Source organism: Salvelinus sp. IW2-2015, unplaced genomic scaffold, assembly GCF_002910315.2.
Source record: "Salvelinus sp. IW2-2015 unplaced genomic scaffold, ASM291031v2 Un_scaffold83, whole genome shotgun sequence".
In the NCBI taxonomy this organism is placed as follows: domain Eukaryota; kingdom Metazoa; phylum Chordata; class Actinopteri; order Salmoniformes; family Salmonidae; genus Salvelinus; species Salvelinus sp. IW2-2015.
The window spans coordinates 3165390-3187617 of record NW_019942514.1 but is presented as its reverse complement, the minus strand read 5'-3'; the positions used below and the strand labels follow the sequence as shown (position 1 = coordinate 3187617).

The window sequence follows — 22228 nt, the reverse complement described above, 5'->3', positions numbered from 1 at the left end:
TTGGCATGTTTGAAGTTGACATGGCATTGTGAAGGAAAGTAATGAGCAATGCATCATGACATGTAGTTCTACAACTAGAGATGAGGTGTTAATTAAGTTTGAACACAACAGAAGAATTTGGAGCAGCATCCAGATTGTAAATTTTTCAAGGAGACCGAGTAATTTTGCGTATGACATTTAGCACAACAATCAATTGTTAATCTTTCTATGGCGTCAATTCTATTCAACACGATGACCCTGTGTGGTGCTGTCGGAAACCCCGTGTATCAAATACTTGCGCGCGGTTGGAGAGGAGGCCGCGTCAATTGCCCTAGCTGTCAATTCGCCAGTATGCAAACCAAAATAAACAAGAACCCCACTTAGGAACACTTCACATTTGGTATATTGTGACAATTTGAACTTTGCCTTATACTAGGCTTTGTGGATCGGTAAGTGCTTCCTGTTTTTCTGGTATTGTGGAGAGGAAAGGATTGGCCAAAGGGTCTGAAATTGCAATACTGAAGCAACTAACGCTCGCTAGCAACACTAGCAGTAATACTAGCTAGTAAGACAGCTATAGGAGTTAAAAATGGGGTAAAACGCAATCAAGCAGCATATCAGTACTATTTTAAAATGTATTTTTTTACAACTTATGTCTGATAGCAAAGGACCGGTATTTTAAGCGAATTGTCAATTTAATTCTCAGTTGCGGGGTGGGTCGGTCGCCTTAGAATTTGTATACAATACGAACCAAAACATGACTCGAGACACCCGCGTCCCACTCCCAGATATAACATACAGACATGCGTTATGCAGTCCAGCGATTAATAGACGTGTCGCTCACATGCAAAATATATTGCGAACGACTAGGAGCTAGCTACTTCCCTAACTTTTAAACTAACTGGCTGGGACGTTATTATAATAGCATTTCATACATTAAAATGCGTTTCAGTATAGCTCGTGAAAAAGTAGCCCAACCTGGACTCGGGTAGACTAAAAGTAAATACGGGACGCTCCAATTGTTATATTTCGTGTGGTATGTTAATTTGTGGAGGTCCCATAATCCACTTCGCATGTTACGAATTACGATTCGTATGATGCTTTCGTATATAGTGTATGCGGACACTCCTTCAATTGACTGGATTCGGCTATTTCAGCCACACCCGTTGCTGACAGGTGTATAAAATCGAGCACACAGCCATGCAATCTCCGTATACAAACACTGGCAGAATGTCCTTACTGAAGAACTCAGTGACTTTCAAAATGGTACGTCATAGAATGCCTCCTTTCCAACAAGTCAGTTAGTTAAATTTCTGCCCTGGTAAACTGGAAGTGCTGTTATTGTGAAGTGGAAACTCCATGGTTCAGGCTAGGCCCCGTATTTCCAGTGAAAGGACATTCCAGACGATTCTGTGCTTCCAACTTTGTGGCAACAGTTTAAGGTCCTTTGCTGTTTCAGCATGACAGTGCACAAAGCGAGGTCCATACTGAAATGTTTTGTCGAGATCGGTGTGGAAGAACTTGACTGGCCTGCACAGAGCCCTGACCTCAACCCCATCGAACACCTTTGGGATGAATTGCAACGCTGACTGCGAGCTAAAACACCCAACATCAGTGCTCGATCTCACTAATGCTGTTGTGGCTGAATGGAAGCAAGAACCCGCAGAAACTGTTCCAACATCTAATGGAAAGCTTTCCCAAAAGAGTGGAGTCTGTTATAACAGCAAAGGGGGGACAAACTCCATATTAATACCCATGAGATGTTCGACGAGCAGGTGTTTGGTCATGTTATAATTGTTTTATTTGTTGTGGCTAACATTAGCTAGGTGGGTAATGTTAAAGGGGTACTTAAGGATTTTGGCAATAATGCCCTTTATCTACTTTCCCAGAGTCAGATTAATTTGTGGATACCATTTTTATGTTTGCATGCAGTTTGAAGGAAGTTGCTAACTAGATACTCCAAGACATTTAGTCATATTGGCTCACAAAACTACCCCTAACTTCCTGCATACTGGACACACACCACCTTTCCATTCAGGTTTATTTAAAAAATCAATAATAGCTGTGACAGAAACAGGAAGTTCCGGTGTAATTTTATAAACGCCGACAGATAATTTGTTCGTTCGACATGGTGGTGGGATCTTTTTTTGTCAGTAAAAATAATTATGCTGGAAATCGCGGTGGAAACGCCTTCATGTTCAAATATTGATATAATAACCATCATATCAAAGTGAATTTGGAGTCACGCGATGACGTGTGGTGTAGTCATTCCACTACGACTCTGAAAACCATGCAGTATATTAGGCTTCAGATGAAATAAATTATGAGCTTCACACAGTGGTGAAAGTGCACGGTAATGAGGTTGATGCTGGTTTCCAATAAATATTGAGGGTCTTATTCTGGTAACATGATGATCAATGCTTGACTGTCGTTTGACAAATAAAAATATTCTAGCTCTTATCCATAACAATCTCATTACGTTGACTAGACAACCCGCACAGCCTACTCGCACTATAACTGCAAGCTGTTAGCTAGAGCGCAGGTGCCAAGACCAGAGTAGGCACATTTGCTATTTAACTCAACAGTTTTTGAGACAACTATCTTTAGAGTTAACAATGCAATGGAAACACATTTAACTTTAGATTTGTATTCGATGCATGAAAACTTAAGCTAAAAAGTATATTTTGTGTGCACTACTTCATCACGCGCTGATTTTTATCCACAACAAGTCCATTTGGTGGAAACATACCACTGGTGGAAAAATGCACATATTTTTTAAATGTAGATTTTAGAATATTCACATGAATATCTGTCATCAATTGTATGGAAACCTAGCAACTGGCACTTAACTCCTGCTTTGTTGGCAGTGTAGATAGCTAATTTACCAAGTTCAACTTCCTATTTTTCCCATTTCAAATATGCATCCACTGAATTTCTGTCGACTTAGGTCTGATCATTCTTTCTCTGCTGGAGGTTTATTCGGCTATTGTACGACGGTAACATTAGCTAGGTCTGGTGGCAATGGCAAATAATTGTTAGTAAGGCTTACTTTATTGCAGAACAGTTGCATTTAACCCTTTATCTAACATGTTCATATCCATAATTGGGCAGAAAATACTATTAGACTGTATAGTATTATGTCTTGCATATTGTTTGTGAATTAATGTGCAGCATGTATACTCCTTCATGTGGTTTCTAGTCACAGCCATGATGCACTGATATCTCTTGATTCCCATCATTTGTCCCTTAGGAGAATGGCAGCTAAGGTGAATGGCAGTTCAGCTCTGGTTAAAGAGGACGAGGAGCCCATGGACATAACTGTAACACACACAGAGCTCTACCAGACCCTCATAGATGCAGGCCTTCCACAGAAAGTGGCGGAGAGCCTTAATAAGATATTTCAGACTGGTAAATGCAAGGGGGGTTGTTCACAGTACTACTTGATGGCATTTCATGATATTTCAAAGACCTCATAATGTATATTTCTGCAAGCTCGAGAACACTGTATCAATCGAAGGATTCCACCTTGGTCAGTGGTCATATGATTTAAGTCACTTTGAGTAAAGGGGTCAGTATGTGCATAGCTGTGGAATGGTGACATGCAGAGCCCTCTTCGCTGAGCGACATCATGTTTCAGTGGCTCTCGAGGAATATATGACTCTTATCAAATGTGACCCTATAAGTAGAATTTCTCTCTGTCTGTGTGTATAAAAGTAAATTATTAGGTGGGTTTTTACATTTGTCCTATTTCACACATGTACAAGTGTGTGTTGTATGTGTGAATTAGGCTTTTGTTTTTTGCATATCCCACACCCTGAGACACCTGGCTGTGACCCCACTCTCCACGGGTATCAGCCATTATTAATGGAGACTCTGGAGCAATTAGGGTGCCTTGCTCAAGGGCACATCGGCAGTTTTTTCACCGTCTCAGAGATTCGAACCAACGACCTATCGGTTACTGGCCCAGCGCTAGGCTACCTGCCACCCAGTGTGTGTGTGTGTGTTGTCTGTGCATTCCAGGACTGGTGGCTTACACTGACCTGGACGAGAGAGCCATTGACGCCCTCAGGGAGTTCAATGAGGAGGGAGCCCTGTCAGTGTTACTGCAGTTCAAGGAGAGTGACCTGTCACATGTGCAGGTGAGCGGTCTTGTCCACACTGTCCCTCAAAAGCAGTTACACAAAGAAGCTAAAAAAAAATAATTGTGATTTATACTTAAAATCTATTGGTGCTCTCTCAGAACAAAAGTGCGTTTCTCTGTGGCGTGATGAAGACATACAGACAGCGAGAAAAGCAAGGAAGTAAAGTTCAAGAATCCACAAAGGGACCTGATGAGACTAAGATAAAGGTGAACAAATTGTTTCTTATTTTTTCCGTTAAGCGCAGTACGTTTGTTTTAACAGTGATGGAAATATGTCATGTAGGTCTGAATGAATGAATGTATGTGTTGTTGATGCTGTCTAGGCTCTTCTGGAAAGAACAGGTTACACTTTGGATGTCACCACAGGACAGAGGAAGTATGGGGGGCCTCCACCTGACGAGGTGTACTCAAGGGCCCAGCCTGGAATCGGAACAGAGGCAAGAAGCACAACCTTTACTGGTTGTGAAAGACATAGCCATCTCATGTATTGGCTGTTAGGGAGATGTCCTCTCAATTATTGGCTGTAAAAAAAATCTTTGTAACCTAATGGAAATGAATGCCGGTGAAAGACTGTTAAACATCTAATATGCCTTTTCACAAACAAACCTCTTAGATTTCTAGGGAGCACCATCTTATCCAAGTCAAATACAATCAAAGTTACACAGTATGTCTATAATTTGACATTTTTATCTTATCAATGCAGGTATTTGTCGGCAAGATCCCCAGGGACCTGTATGAGGATGAGCTGGTCCCTCTGTTTGAGAAAGCCGGGCCCATTTGGGACCTGCGTCTGCTGATGGACCCCCTTCTCTCGGGTCAGAACAGAGGATATGCCTTCATCACCTTCTGCAATAAAGATGTTGCCCTAGAGGCCGTCAAGCTTGTAAGATTTCCCCTTTTAATCACCAGACATAAAGAGCACGACTTGGCAATTAACAGTATTTGATTTGCTATCCTTGCACCTTGTAGACAGGTGGATCACTTTGTCTCATCATACCAGAGTTATCTGGAAAGTGTAAATGTGCATGACTTACCTGTGTGGTTTGAGAACACTTTTTGTTGATCTTTTTGTTTTAGTGTGATAATTATGAAATCCGGTCAGGTAAATACCTGGGTGTCTGCATCTCTGTCGCAAACAACCGTCTGTTTGTTGGGTCAATTCCAAAGAACAAGACAAGAGAAAGCATATTGGAAGATTTCAGCAAAGTCACAGGTTAGAGAAAGATTAGTACCATTTTTCTATCTTTTTTTGTTCCCCTTAAATCTAAATAATGATTTATATTTGGAATATCGGCTGGCAAGTCAAAGGAAATTGCCTTCAGTAAGTAATCACACCTCTTTACTTTTTCCACATTTTTGTTGTCTTACAGCTGAATTTAAAATGGATTAAATTGAGATTTTAGTCACTGGCCTACACACATTACCCCATAAGGATACATTTTTACACATTAATTAAAAATGAAAAACTGAAATGGCTTGAGTCAATAAGTATTGAACCCCAGTTTTACAGCAAGCCTAATTAAGTTCAGGAGAAAAATATGTACTTAACAAGTCACATAAGTTGCATGGACTCACTCTATGTGCAATAATAGTGTTTCACATGATTTTTGAATGACTTCCTCATCTCTGTACCCCACACATACAATTATCTGTAAGGTCCCTCAGTCAATCAGTGAATTTCATACAAAGATTCAACGACAAAGACCAGGGAGGTTTTCCAATGCCTCGCCAAGTAGGGATCCTTTTAGTAGATGGGTAAAAAATAAAAAAGCAGACATTGAATATCCCTTTGAGCATGGTGAAGTTATTCATTACACTTTGGATGGTGTATCAATACACCCAGTCACTACAAAGATACAGGCGTCCTCCCTAACTCAGATGCTGGAGAGTAAGGAAACCGCTCAGGGATTTCACCATGAGGCCAATGGTGACTTTAAAACAGTTGCAGAGTTTAATGGCTGTGATAGACAACGGATGGTTCAACAACATTGTAGTTACTCCACAATCCTAACCTAATTGGCATAGTGAAAAGGAATCCTGTACAGAATACAAATATTCCAAAACATGCATCCTGTTTGCAACAAGGCACTAAAGTAATACTGAAAAAAGTGGTATGTTTGCAGCAAATGCAACACATTACTGAGTACCACTCTCCACATTTTCAAGCATAGTGGTGGCTGCATCATGTAATGGGTATACTTGTAATCGGTTTCAGGATTAAAAACAAAACAGAATGGAGCTAAGCACAGGCAAAATCCTAGAGGAAAACCAGGTTCAATCTACTTTCCACCAGACACTGGGAGATTAATTCACCTTTCAGCAGGACAATAACCTAAAACATCCAATCTACACTGGACTTGCTTACCAAGACAGTGAAGGTTCCTGAGTGGCCGAGTTACAACCAATTTGACAGAGCTTAAAGAATTTTTAAAATAATAATGTGCAAATATTGCACAATCCAGGTGTACAAAGCTCTTAGAGACTTACCCGGAAAACTCACAGCTGTAATCGCTGCCAAAGGGGCTTCTATAAAGTATTGACTAAGGGGTGTGAATACTTATGTCAATGAGATATTTCTGTATTTCATTTTCAATACATTTTCATTATGGGGTATTGTGTGTAGATGGATGAGAAAAAAATCTATAATCCATTTGGAATTCAGGCTGTAACACAACAAAATGTGGAGTAAGTCAAGTGGTATGAATACTTTACTGTATATGGAGATTTTCAACAAGTTATTAAGCTATCTGAGAAGATCAGTGATTCGGTCCTACATATTTTATTCATGCTTTATTACCTGGATACCCCACCTGGACATAAAGACCTGCCATTCTTTCTCTGTGTTTTATATTGTAATAATGCACAATTATAATTAGGTGGGTGCTTACCCTTGATCAATTCGGGTTAAGTGCCTTGCTCAAGGGCACATCGGCACATGCTTTATTTAGCTTGGGGATTCGAACCAGCAACCTTTTGGTTACTGTCTCAACGCTCTTAATTAACTGCTAGGCTATCTGCCGCCGTATTGTACCATTTGGTATAGCCCTGTGTGATCTGATATTCATCCTAAATTATTTCATTAATCATGAAACTTACCGGAGACACACTTGACCACCACCCAGTGACGACATATCCTAGTCAAACATATTTTACGATCAGTGTAATGGAAGCTTTTCAAGGAATTTTTTGACCGTGCACTTCTGTTTGCTTCCACCAGAGGGCCTCATGGAGGTGATACTCTACCACCAGCCAGATGACAAAAATAAAAATCGTGGCTTCTGTTTCTTGGAATACGAGGAACACAAGTCTGCAGCCCAGGCCCGTCGCCGCCTCATGAGCGGCAAGGTGAAGGTGTGGGGGAACCCTGTTACTGTTGAGTGGGCAGACCCAGTAGACGAACCGGATCCAGAGATTATGGCAAAGGTGAGATCTTAAAGACCTGCACCTCTGGGGTCTAGTGTCTGAACACAGCTAAGCGATGATAAATCACAGATACTAGGGTGTAGAGATATCTTTGCAGATATCTTTCATTTAGAAATAAAATGGCCGTCCTATGTCAGAGAACCACTTCTAAAGGCTCTCTTTTGGTCTTGCACCAGGTAAAAGTGCTGTTTGTGAGGAACCTGGCCACACCAGTCACAGAGGAACTCCTGGAGAAAACTTTCTCCCAGTTTGGGAAGTTGGAACGGGTCAAGAAGCTGAAAGATTATGCCTTTGTGCACTTTGAGGACAGAGATGCTGCCATGAAGGTGAGTACAGGCGTCTTCTACGCCTCCTTTGAGTATGTATGCTGTGTGTTTGCCTTGTGCTTATGGAGAATCTCTGGGAAATTCACTTGGGGAAACCCGCCACCGTTTAGGCAATGCAAGAAATGAACGGCAAAGAATTGGAAGGCGAGGAGATAGAGATTGTTCTGGCAAAGCCTCCGGACAAGAAGAGGAAAGAGCGGCAGGCCCAGAGACAGCCAACCAGGACCACAGGGTGAGTAGTGTTCGAACACATCTAGCGACACCCAGTCTGCTTGGAGTGGCTGGTGTGACCGTCTTATGACCTGTTTTTGTGTTCTACAGTGCCTTCTGAAAGTATTCACACTTGTTCCACTTTTTGTTGTGTTACAGCCTGAATTCAATTTTCTCACCCATCTACACACAATACCCCATAATTAAAGAGTGAAAACATGTTTTTACAGAAATACCCCTGAGTCAATACTTTGTAAAAGCACCTTTGGCAGAGATTACAGCTGTGAGTCTTTCTTTCTGGGTAAGTCCCTAAAGCCCTGTTCACACTGCAGGCCTTAACTTCTCTAGGGTAGGGGGCAGCATTTGGAATTTTGGATGAAATGCATGCCCAAATTAAACTGCCTGCTTCTCGGGCCCAGAAGATATGATATGCATATAACTGGTAGATTTGGATAGAAAACACTCTAAAGTTTCCAAAACTGTTAAAATAGTGTCTGTGAGTATAACAGAACTGATTTGGCAGGCGAAAACCTGAGAAAAATCCATTCAGGAAGTAGTTTTTTTTATTTATTTTTAGTTTTCTATTCAATGCCATTACAGTATCCATTGACTTAGGACTCAAATGGCAGTTTCTATGCCTTCCACTAGATGTCAACAGTCTTTAGAAATTGTTTCAGGCTTGTATTCTGAAWAATGAGGAASTAAGAGCAGTCTGAATGAGTGGACCCTAAAGTGTCACAGAGCTTTTTCATGRGCGAGACTGAGAGAGTGCGTTTCTTGTTTACCTTTTAAATTGACGACGTTATTGTCCGGTTGAAATATTATCGATTATTTAGGCTAAAAACAACCTCAGGCTTGAATATAAACATCGTTTGACATGTTTCTATGAACTCTACGGATACATTTTGGATTTTTTTTGTCTTCCTGTTTTGACTGTGTTTGAGCCTGTGGATTACTGAAGAAAACGCGCGAACAAAACTGAGGTTTTTGGATATAAAGAGACTTTATCGAACAAAAGGAACATTTATTGAGTAAATGAATGTCTGCTGAGTGCAACCATATGAAGATCATCAAAGGTAAGGGATTCATTTGATCTCTATTTCTGACTTGTGTAACTGTTCTACTTGGCTGGTTACTGTTTGTAATGATTTGTCTAGTGGGCTATGTTCTCAAATAATCCTAAGGTATGCTTTCGCCGTAAAGCATTTTTTAAATCTGACACCGTGGTTGGATTCATAAGAAGTTAATCAATAAACCTATGTAAAATATGTTTTGTTTTCTGAATTTTTATAATGAGTTTCTGTATTTTGAATTTGGCGCCCAGCAGTTTCACTGGCTGTTGAAGAGGTGGGACGCTAACGTCTCACGTACCCAAGAGAGGTTAATGCTCAAATCCGTCTTGTTTTTCAAATCCATTTTGGATTACTGACTGTCCAAACAGCAAATGACCAAATCGGATTTGTGTGTGTTCAGACACCAGTCATTTGCTGACCAGGCTACGCTAGATTTCATAGTAATGACGGGTGTATGTGCAGTGGTGTAGGCTTATTGGTGGTGGTGCTTGTGCTTCCTATCACTCAGAAGTTATGTAGCAAGCTAAGGTGACAACAATGCCTTCCGTGAATGTTTCCCAGTTGCTTTGAATGTTCAAAATCATAGGTTAAGAACACTTTTAAAGCTTCAAAGGATAACATGATCCAACTTGATCCAAGCAAGTCCTTTTTGGCTAGCCACAGCATTCAACTAGATAGCTAGGTAGCTGTTTAGTTTTCTATTGCATGCACTAATTTGTTTGTAAACAATTAACAAGCTAGTTAGCTACCTCATGTTCATATCAAACTGTCAACAGAGTAGCTAGCAAGCAAAAATATATGCCAAATAACAGTCTAAAAGCCACTTGGGGGCAAATAAATCAGATTTGACCGTTGAGACAGAAGTCACATGGCCAGATTTGTATCTGACTTCAAACCATTTATGAAACTGTAACTTAGCCACTATGGAACATTCACTGTCAGTGTAGATTTGGCCTTGTGTTTGAGATTATTGTCCTGCTGAAAGGTGAATTAATCTCCCAGTGTCTGGTGGAAAGCAGACTGAACCAAGTTTTCCTCTAGGATTTTGCCTGTGCTTAGCTCCATTCAATTTCTTTTTTATCCTGGAAAAACTCACCAGTCCTTAACGATTACAAGCACACCCATATGACATAATGCATCCACCACTATGCTTGAAAGTATGGAGATTGGTACTCAGTAATGTATTGTATTAAGTTTGCCCAATCATAATGCTTTGCATTGAGGACAAAAAGTGAATTGACCCATTTCTTGCAGTATTACTTTAGTGCCTTGTTGCAAACAGGATGCATGTTTTGGAATATTTGTATTCTGTACAAGCTTCCTTCTTTCCACTCTGTCAATTAGGTTAGTATTGTGGAGTAACTACAATGTTGTTGATCCATCCTCAGGTTTCTCCTATCACAGCCATTAAACTCTGCAACTGTTGTAACGTCACCACTGGCCTCATGGTGAAATCCCTGAGCGGTTTCCTTACTATTCAGCAACTGAGTTAGGAAGGACACCTGTATCTTTGTGGTGACTGGGTGTATTGATACACCATCCAAATTGTAATGAATAACTTCACCATGCTCAAAAGGGTATTCAATGTCTGCTTTTGAATTTTTACCCATCTACCAATAGGATCCCTTCTTTGCGAGGCATTGGAAAACCTCCCTGGGATTTGTGGTTGAATCTTTGTATGAAATTCACTGATTGACTGAGGGACCTATCAGATAATTGTATGTGTGGGGTACAGAGATGAGGTAGTCATTCAAAAATCATGTTAAACACTATTATTGCACACAGTGTGAGTCCATTCCATGCAACTTATTATGTGACTTGTGAAGCAACATTTTACTCCTTAACTTATTTAGGCTTACAATAACAGGGGTTGAACACTTATTGACTCAAGACATTTCATTATTTATTCATTTTTAATAATTCCACTTTGACATTATGGGGTATTGTGTGTGTGGACCAGTGACAAAAATCTCAAATTAATCTATTTTAAATTCATGCCGTAACAACAAAATGTGGACAAAGTCAAGGGGTATGAATATTCTCTGAAATATTCACACTTGAGTGTATGAAACATTAGGAACATGCCACCAGAGTCTCTGGGTTCGCGCCCAGGCTCTGTCGCAGCCGGCCGCGACCGGGAGGTCCGTGGGGCGACGCACAATTGGCATAGCGTCGTCCGGGTTAGGGAGGGTTTGGCCGGTAGGGATATCCTTGTCTCATCGCGCTCCAGCGACTCCTGTGGCGGGCCGGGCGCAGTGCGCGCTAACCAAGGGGGCCAGGTACACGGTGTTTCCTCTGACACATTGGTGAGGCTGGCATCCAGGTTGGAGGCGCGCTGTGTTAAGAAGCAGTGCGGCTTGGTTGGGTTGTGCTTCGGAGGACGCATGGCTTTCGACCTTCGTCTCTCCCGAGCCCGTACGGGAGTTGTAGCGATGAGACAGCCTTGAGACAATTGAGACATGGATTGTGTATGTGTGCCATTCAGAGGGTGAATGGGCAAGGCAAAATATTTAAGAGCCTTTGAACGGGGCATGGTAGTAGGTGCGATGCGCACCAGTTTGAGTATGTCAAGAACTGCAACGCTGCTAGGGTTTTCACGCGCAACAGTTTCCCGTGTATATCAAGAATGGTCGACCACCCAAGCCAACTTGACACAACTGTGGGAAGCATTGGAGTCAACATGGGCCAGCATCCCTGTGAAATGCTTTCAACACCTTGTAGAGTCCATGCCCTGACAAATTGAGGCTGTTCTGAGGGGGAAAAGGGGGTGCTCAACTCTATATTAGGAAAGTTTTCCTAATGTTCCTGTCTGCACAAAAAAACCTGTCATGTTGCCTCTCTTGCTTTGTTGTCACAGGTATGATGATTACTACTACTACTATCCTGCTCCACGCATGCCACCTCCCATGCCAGGCAGGGGGAGAGGCGGGAGAGGTGGATATTCATACCCACCGGACTACTACGGTTATGAGGATTACTACGATGATTACTACAGTGGTGGTTACGACTACCATGACTACAGAGGTGGCTACGACGACCCTTACTACGGTGGTTACGATGACGTCTACGCGCCGAGAGGAAGGGGCAGGGTGAATCGAGGTGCCCCCCCTCCCAGAGGCCGAGGACCACCACCCCCTCGTGGCAGAGGTGGCTACGTCCAAAGAGGGGCTCCTATGGGCGTACCGAGGGGGAGCCGTGGGTGCCGGGGAGGCCTGCCCCAGCTGCAGAGGGGTCGCAGTATCAGAGGGGCCCGGGGGAACCGCGGGGGCAACGTGGGCGGGAAGAGGAAGGCTGACGGTTACAACCAACCGGACTCCAAGCGCCGGCAGACCAACAACCAGAACTGGGGCTCCCAACCCATTGCCCAGCAACCCCTGCAACAAGGTGGCGACTATTCTGGTAACTATGGTTACAATAATGACAACCAGGAGTTTTACCAAGATTCTTATGGGCAACAATGGAAGTAAATAAAAAATGAACTTTTGATTGCTTGTATGTTAGAGCTGGGCGATATGGACAAAAATCCATATCACGATAAATTGACCGAATTATCACGATAACTAAATTGAACGATATGTTTAACTTTAAAGGTCCAATGCAGCCGTTTTTATCTCAATATCAAATCATTTCTGGGTAACAATTAAGTACTATACTGTGATTGTTTTCAATTAAAATGGTAAAAAATAAACAAAAATAGCTTCTTAACAAAGCAATTTTCAAGCAAGAATTTTGCTAGGACTGTACGGGAGTGGCTGTTATTGGCAGAGAGATTTAAAACTTTTTATTGGGCTATTAACCAATTTACAGGCAGGCCAAAACATTTTACTTTTCAAACAGCTCTTACACTAAAATGGCATTATCATAATTTTCCCTGTATTATTCCAACTTCATAGTATGGAAATATATGTGAAACACAGCCAAATCGCGTTTTTAGACTGCACTGGGCCTTTAATGTGCACCACATATGTTTTGATATTACCCTTACAACTGCTTCTACTACTTTGAATGTTATACCTATCAATTTTCCCATATTAGCTGACTTATTTAATTTTAAACTATATAGGTTATATATCGTAATCAACTATAGCAGCAAAATGTCCACGATAAGTGGACGGTGTCGATAATTTTCAGTTTATCGTCCCAGCTCTACTGTGTGTATATATCAGCCTTCACATTCTAAGGCAATATTAACAAAAAATGCATGCTTAAATTGGCTTAACATGGCCCTTTTTGAAATATAGATTGGTTTCACTACAGTACCAATATGGAGCAAAAGAGTACATAAGCTTGCTTAATTTGTTCTAATCCTTTTTTGCTTTTCTTGTGGCTACTTGACATTTTGGGGTTAAAAAGCAATACTATTATTTTTAAAAGTAAATTATAATTTAGATAGTTTTTAAGCTGGCATTTATAGGAAAAAGTGGACAATCATTAAAAAAATATATATATATTTGAGAAAGCATTTGCAATCATGAGAACCATTCAGTGACTGGCCACCAACCCCTTCCCAGACCCCCCTCCTTATTTGACATTTTCCTCCCAGATTTCTGATATGTATACATAGGACATTGCTTGTACAAGGCTTTAAAGTGAGAGCTGTTGCAGAGGTGGGTAAAAAAGGAAAATTGCACTTTTTCATGTACCGTAACGGTTGTGTTAAAGTTGTATGTTTAGCATTTGTAGAAGTAGATAAACTATGTTTTTCTAAATGTGTTACTACAACTTCAACTGTTTTCTCTCAAATTTCCCCTTTTAGATAATGGGTCTGGCAAAACCTAATCGCCAAGACAATTTGTTCTTTGTTGTGTTTGTATTTATAAAAATGTTATTGTTACCTTTCAATAAAACTCAACCATACTACAATGAATTATCAGCTATTTCAAATTCAGTCGTGCAATATTTTGATCAGACCAATTTTTATCTCCATGTTTGGCCTTGAATGTGAGATAAAAAAAAAAAAAGAAAGACACAGAACAACTACATCTATTGAGATCAAAAGTTGTTATTTCACTGATGTTGTACTATTCTGTTTTGGGCATCTTTACACCAAAAAGTGTAAGTTGAGTGACCAACGCATTTACACCAAACACCTAGCAGTTGACGCTAATGTGCTCCCTCCTGGTCCCTCTATTACCTGGCAATATAAATAGTACAGCATCTTTTTCTTACTTTTTTATTGTTTTGATTTCTTATTTAGCTACTCTCCCATTTTATTACAACTTAAGTTTTATTTTGTGTTTTGTTTGTTTAAGTTTCTCCTTTTATTCCGAATTACCCCAGGTGAAGACGCGAGAACGGCAGCGGTTGAGTGAGTGTGGAACACATCTATTCTCTGCTGTGTTCTTCCCCAAAGAAGGGTGAGCCTGGTTTACCTCTTCACTGCTAAACTGGCGCTACCCCTCTGCGGAGGGGCCTCAGCCCACATCACTTGTTTTGCTCAGTAAAATAATACACCATTTTGATTACAACAGCTAGTGTCTGATTTTAATTTATGTTAAAAATGACTAAATTCGTTTTCTAGTAACACCTCTAGTAAAAACAAATTCTGGTAACATGAATGGGAATTTCTGCTTAATACTTAGAGGCATACGTGTGAACAAAGATAATGCCGTGGTGTGTTTACTGAGTAAAACATGGGGAATAGCGCTTTACTCTTATAAGGACTTCAGTCACAAAGCTTCCCAAAACTAGCACTGCCTTATTAAACAGATATTAGACTACCTTGCCAGAGACCAAAGATGGGTACAGATGATGCATATTATACTAGGTGTCACCTGTTGTTTAAAGTCAAAAGTTCACTGCAATCCTGAATAAGAATTATAAGAGGGCAGACGAAAAAGACTAGGCTGCACTCAGGACAATCCTGTTTTATAGACCTATCATGGCCACATGTCCCAAATGCTCATGTCTAAATTTGGAAAACCAGTGATCCTCTGAAGATTGTGATAAATGTTTTTCTGCTCACCATTTTGAATCTTGAGGACTAATGCAATTGGAATATTATGTCTGCTGAACTTCTCATGGAAGGACCACACGATTGGCTAATCTGTTTGTACAGACTGATTGGATCCTGTTGCCTCATAATGGATCTTTGGAAGTACAGATGGACTTCATGATCACTGATCATTGTCTCTACTCTGGCACCCTATCTAGGGTGTATTCAGATATACATCAATTTCAAATTTGCCAAACCTAATTTGTTCAAGGGCACAGAAATTCTATGCCTTGGAGTTGAACCAACAACCCCTTCAGTAATTTGTTTATACCCTCAGACAGACTATTAGATGGACAGAATATAGCCGTTAGCTTGCTACTATTGTATTATAGGCAAAATACATTTTGTTTACAATAGGACTGCTTGTCAAGTGTTTATCATTTTACTGGAGGTTAGTGATATTTGATGTGTTAGTATTTTCGATACAATGCCATCTGGTGTGTTTTTTTCTCTTAGTACAGTTGATGGTCGACTTTTACTAGAGACAAATATGATAATACAATATTTTTTTTTCATTATTAATATTGCTTTGTACGAAAAGGAAATGTTTAATACAGTGCGGTCCTAAATATTGACACCCTTGATAAAGATGAGCAAAAATGACTGTATAAAATAATTCAAACACTACAATGAATGCAAAAAAATGGGGAAATTATATATATTTTTTTATACGAATACAATCATCCATACAGAATCCTTCTAGATCCTTGGTATCCTTCGTCATGGAAATAATATATTTTCCCACATTTTTTGAGTATAGTATTATACATTTTATATAGTATTTTTTGCTCATCTTTATCAAGACGCTAATTTGCTTGAAATCAATTGAAAAACGTTGGTTAACAACATGTAAAGAAAATGTGTTTTATACTCAGTTTGCAATGAGATTTTGCAATTAGAACCAAATCACCACTGAACCAGAAGCTAAATACAATTGATTATTACCATGCTACAAATGATTCAACAACCAAACAGTGCCAAAGCACTACACCCAACTTTACAAATTCACGACCCAAACTGTTTTGAATCTCTAACCTGTGGTTAAAAACAGGAAAGGAATCAACAAAAGAATCTGATTAATTTCAGATGACTTCCAGAAAGAGTGATGTAAGTACTTCCGTATCATATTTTAACTCCTTGCTTTTGTCGCCTGGCTTATCTATCAGGGTGCGTGTCAGAGGTGGCCCCGACCCAGTCTTGTCACGATGTGGACTTGCTAGGTGGGGCTCGCAGTCAGAGGCAGCTGTGAGGACTATGGGGGTAAGTTTAGGACGTTTTCTTCCTAAACCGTTCTCTTTCACTGTTTTTCTTACTCTTCCCATTATTCAGGTTTCACCAAATTCCTGTGGGGATTAAGATCCTGAAAGCAGAAGTCAGTTTCTGGGTGAGGTAAGAGAGAAAAGTATCCCTTAACCCTTTACACGTATACAGGTTGAAAATGGTTTGGGCACTGATAAGCGCTTAAATTGGAACGCAGTGGCTGTACAGTAACATGCTATAAATGATGTCAGAGCACAGGCTCTGCGCTTCACAGCGCTGTGTGGGTTTTGACTGACAGCCTTTCTGAGCTTGAGCACCGCATGCGACAAGAAGTTGCCCCCATCCCTCCCGCTAATTGGGCAACTTTTGTAATTTTTTTGTTGTCCGAGTGAGGAAAATGCTGTAAATTAAGAGGACTCAACAATGTATTTTGAAAGATGAGACATTGAGGATTATAATAAATACTGCTTTGATGTCATACAAGCAAGCCAAATACCTGTGAGTCCAAATGTGCACTTCCATATCATAAAACTCATGTCATATACAGTGTCAACATTTATGATGACTGTTTGTACAGTTACAAGATGACATGGTGTCATACCCTGGGTTGATCTGAACAGATGGAGCCTATGTTTGTCTATTGTGAAGAAAATCTCGCCTGAATGCACCTCATGATACCTTTCTATGCGCACCAAAATTACAATCTGTTTCTCTGAATTGCTTTGTGAAAGCCTGACACTGTAAGATCATATTTTATAACTTAGCTAGTCATGTTGGCATTAAAACAAGCCCACTTGACCTGGATTGCAATTTATAATGTGCTGTTTTTTGGATTGCGTAAACAACAACAGTAATTGTGTGATGGCGGGGATGCAGGGTTGTCTTCCAAAACGAAACAACTACAAGTGTGCTTGGCCTAGTTCCTCAACAGCACAGCTAGGTGAGCTACAAAAAACCTGAACACCAGTTAGTCCTCTCATTCAAACCCTTATGTTGCACCTAACCCACATTTTCCAGGAATATTCTTATGTAAGTAATGCCATCCAGACTATTTAAGATTTCGTTATCAACAAATGCAGCAAAAAGTACAGCAAATGTCAAATGCACTTTATAAGACCCAAGTTGAGGACCAAACAGTTCACCTGACACAAGACTGAATTCAAACATTACACTGTTTCATTTCCAGTGCATTCGGAAAGTATTCAGACCCCTTGACTTTTTCCACATTTTGTTACATTACAGCTTTATTGTTAAATGTATTAAATAGTTTTTTCCCCCTCATCAATTTACACACAATACCTCATAATGACAAAGCAAAAACAGGTTTTTAGAATTGCTTGCAAAATTTCTTTTTTCACTGAAATCACATTTACATAAGTATTCAGACCCTTTACTCAGTACTTTGTTGAAGCATGGGTATGACGCTACAAGCTTGGCACACCTGTATTTGGGGAAGTTTCTTCGATTCCTCTCTGCAGATTCTCTCAAGCTCTATCAGGTTGGATGGGGGAAAATGATGTATTCACCTTATTTGTTGGATATGTAAAAATGATTTACTTAACAAACAGTATGATATTTCTTTCCTGCTAATTCTGTGTTTTATGGTCTCCACTCTAGCACCCTGCAGCTAGTCTGGATGTTGAGGACATGGGTTTTTACTAGAGATAGCTTGAAACTGACAAATGATTGATGTTGGTGATAAAAACCTAAAAGCTGTCATTCTATAGACAAGATGAGTGATAGCCAAGAAGAGTTTAGAACAATGCCTCATTGTCCCATCTTCCTGGCATCTGGGAAACTAAGCCAGGTTGAGGGTAAAACACCATCCTGTGTAGATAACCAAGGTGATTATGGGAGATGGAACCATTGTGACGAACCATTTGTAGGTCCTATATAATATCTTTTTTTTTTTTTCATTTTCAGTTAGGCTCTCAGCCTAACAGTCAGAACAAGACTGTTGGGGTGACGGTTTCATTATTGCAATAATTAATCAATATTAATAAAGATGATTGTTTGAAGAAATGACCAAGACTGTCTCAGTACTGAATTTCCATGACACGCTGCACAGCTATTTTCAGGTCTCTCCAGAGATGTTAATGTCCGGGCTCTGGCTGGGCACACAACATGCCTACCTCTTTGAAGTTGCAAAATATTTTTTATTTTGAAACAAACAAGAAATAAGACAAAAAAAACAGAACTTGAGCTTGCATAACTATTCACCCCCCCAAAGTCAATACTTTGTAGAGCCACTTTTTGCAGCAATTACAGCTGCAAGTCTCTTGCGGTATGTCTCTATAAGCTTGGCACATCTAGCCACTGGGATTTTTGCCCATTCTTCAAGGCAATACTGCTCCAGCTCCTTCAAGTTGGATGGGTTCCGCTGGTGTACAGCAATCTTTAAGTCATACCACAGATTCTCAATTGAATTGAAGTCTGTGCTTTGACTAGGCCATTCCAAGACATTTAAATGTTTCCCCTTAAACCACTCGAGTGTCGCTTTAGCAGTATGCTTAAGGTCATTGTCCTGCTAGAAGGTGAACCTCTGTCCCAGTCTCAAATCTCTGGAAGAATGAAACCGGTTTCCCTCAAGAATTTCCCTGTATTTAGCGCCATCCATCATTCTTTAAATTCTGACCAGTTTCCCAGTCCTTGCTGATGAAAAACATTCCCACAACATGATGCTGCCACCACCATGCTTCACTGTGGGAATGGTGTTCTCGGGGTGATGAGAGGTGTTGGGTTTGCGCCAGACATAGCGTTTTCCTTGATGGCCAAAAATCTCAATTTTAGTCTCATCTGACCAGAGTACCTTCTTCCATATGTTTGGGTAGTCTCCCATATGCCTTTTGGCGAACACCAAACATGTTAGCTTATTTTCTTCTTTAAGCAATGGCTTTTTTCTGGCCACTCTTCTGTAAAGCCCAGCTCTGTGGAGTGTACGGCTTAAAGTGGTCCTATGGACAGATACTCCAATCTCCACTGTGGAGCTCCTTCAGGATTATCTTTGGACTCTTTGTTGCCTCTCTGATTAATGGCCTCCTTGCCTGGTCCGTGAGTTTTGGTGTGCGGCCCTCTCTTGGCAGGTTGGTTGTGGTGCCATATTCTTTCAATTTTTTAATAATGGATTTAATGGTGCTCCGTGGGATGTTCAAAGTTTCAGTTTTTTTTTTTAACCCAACCCTGATCTGTACTTCTCCACAACTTTGTCCATGACCTGTTTGGAGAGTTCCTTGATCTTCATGGTGTCGCTTGCTTGGTGGTGCCCCTTGCTTAGTGGTGTTGCAGACTCTGGGGCCTTTCAGAACAGGTGTATATATACTTAGATCATGTGACACGTAATTGAAGTCCACCTGTGTGCAATCTAACTAATTACGTGACTTCTGAAGGTAATTGGTTGCACCGGATCTTGTTTAGGGTCTTCATAGCAAAGGGGTTAAATACAGTTGAAGTCATACACATACACCTTAGCCAAATACATTTAAACTCAGTTTTTCACAATTCCTGACATTTAATCCCAGTAAAAATTCCCTGTTTTAGGTCAGTTAGGATCACCACTTTTTATTTTAAGAATGTGAAATGTCAGAATAATAGTAGAGAGAATGATTTATTTCAGCTTTTATTTCTTTCATCACATTCCCAGTGGGCCAGAGGTTTACATACACTCAATTAGTATTTCGTAGCATTGCCTTTAAATTGTTTAATAACTTGGGTTAAATGTTTCTGGTAGCCTTCCACAAGCTTCCCACAATACGTTGGGTGAATTTTGGCCCATTCCTCCTGACAGAGCTGGTGTAACTGAGTCAGGTTTATAGGCCTCCTTGCTCGCACACGCTTTTTCAGTTCTGCCCACAAATTTTCTATAGGATTGAGGTCAGGGCTTTGTGATGGCCACTCCAATACCTTGACTTTGTTGTCCTTAAGCCATTTTGCCACAACTTTGGAAGTATGCTTGGGGTCGCTGTCCATTTGAAAGACCCATTTGGAGACCAAGCTTTAACTTCCTGACTGATGTCTTGAGATGTTGCTTCAATATAGCCACATAATTTTCCTGCCTCATGAAGCCATCTATTTTGTGAGGTGCACCAGTCCCTCCTGCAGCAAAGCACCCCCACAACATGATGCTGCCACCCCCGTGCTTCACGGTTGGGATGGTGTTCTTTGGCTTGCAAGCATCACCCTTTTTCCTCTAAACATAACGATGGTCATTATGGCCAAACAGTTCTATTTTTGTTTCATCAGACCAGAGGACATTTCTACAAAAAGTACGATCTTTGTTCCCATGTGCAGTTGCAAACCGTGATCTGTTTTTTTTATGGCAGTTTTGGAGCAGTGGCTTCTTCCTTGCTGAGCGGCCTTTCACGTCTTGTCGATATAGGACTCGTTTTACTGTGGATATAGATACTTGTGTACCTGTTTCCTCCAGCATCTTCACAAGGTCCTTTGCTGTTCTTCTGGGATTGATTTGCACTTTTCGCACCAAAGTACGTTCATCTCTAGGAGACAGAACACGTCTCTTTCCTGAGCGGTATGACGACTGCGTGGTCCCATGGTGTTTATACTTGCGTACTATTGTTTGTACAGATGAACGTGGTACCTTCAGGCGTTTGGAAATTGCTCCCAAGGATGAACCAAATTCTGAGGTCTTGGCTAATTTCTTTAGATTTTCTCATGATGTCAACTAAAGAGGCACTGAGTTTGAAGGTCGGCCTTGAAATACATCCACAGGTACACCTCCAATTGACTCGGACTAATTGACATCATTTATCAGAAGCTTCTAAAGCCATGACATCATTTTCTGCAATTTTCCAGGCTGTTTAAAGGCACTGTCAACTTAGTGTATGTAAACTTCTGACCCACTGGAATTGTGATACAATGAATTATAAGTTTAATAATCTGTCTGTAAACAATTGTTGGAAAAATTACTTGTATCATTCACAAAGTAGATGTCCTAACCGATTTTCCAAAACTACAGTTTGTTAACAAGAAATTTGTGGAGGATTCGAAAAACAAGTTTTAATGACTCCAACCTAAGTGTATGTAAACTTCCGACTTCAACTGTACATATGCACGTACCAGTTTTCAGTTTATTTTTTTGATTTCACTTCACCAATTTGGACTATTTTGTGTATGTCCATTACATGAAATCCAAATAAAAATCAATTTAAATTACAGGTTGTAATGCAACAAAATAGGAAAAACGCCAAGGGGGATGAATACTTTTGCAAGGCACTGTACCTACTGCCTCTGATCTGGCGGACTCACTAAATACATGATTTGTTTGTAAATGATGTCAGTGTTGTACTGTGCCCCCTCTGGCTATCCGTAAATATATTTTAAAATTGTGCCTTCTGGTTTGCTTTATGTTTTAGCAATTACATTTACTTTTGATAGTTAATTATATTTAAAACCAAATACTTTTAGACTTTTACTCAAGTAAAATTTTACTGGGTGACTTGCGCTTTTACTTGAGTCATTTTCTATTAAGTTATCTTTTCTTTTACTCAAGTATGACAATTGGGTACTTTTTCCACGACAGGAGATGAGACTTCATCTGAGTGTACGCCATAAGTCATTCATCAATAAAACATGTTTTTAACTGTCTGACTTTGGTCTGTTCTTATTCTGTGTATCACACACAGGGTTTACAAAAAAAGGTTACTATTTACTAATCAATTATGTTACTAGGAAAAATATTGTAATCCGATTACAGATACTAGATGATTATTTACTATTTTCTACATTTGTAGAATAATAATGAAGACATCACAACTATGAAATAACACGTATGGAATCATGTAGTAACCATCAAAGTGTTAAAGAA

General features: G+C 40.2%; 1 protein-coding gene across 2 annotated transcripts; it reads left to right on the top strand.

Moving 5' to 3' along the window:
- Window positions 1–73: 73 nt before the first annotated feature.
- LOC112068087 (heterogeneous nuclear ribonucleoprotein R-like) lies at window positions 74–21997 on the top strand. Of its 2 annotated transcripts, XM_070438015.1 has the most exons (13): window positions 74–428; window positions 3230–3387; window positions 4000–4118; window positions 4220–4327; window positions 4444–4557; window positions 4824–5003; window positions 5198–5333; window positions 7338–7543; window positions 7720–7869; window positions 7980–8101; window positions 12010–12551; window positions 14433–14509; window positions 16314–21997. In XM_070438015.1, exons 2-12 carry the CDS (start codon window positions 3234–3236, stop codon window positions 14462–14464), a joined length of 1863 nt encoding a protein of 620 aa, XP_070294116.1. In that variant the 5' UTR covers window positions 74–428; window positions 3230–3233; the 3' UTR covers window positions 14465–14509; window positions 16314–21997. The 2 variants fall into 2 exon arrangements, with proteins under 2 accessions (XP_070294116.1, XP_023990876.1); XM_024135108.2 differs by lacking the exons at window positions 14433–14509; window positions 16314–21997 and having other exon boundaries at window positions 12010–14072.
- Window positions 21998–22228: the final 231 nt, after the last annotated feature.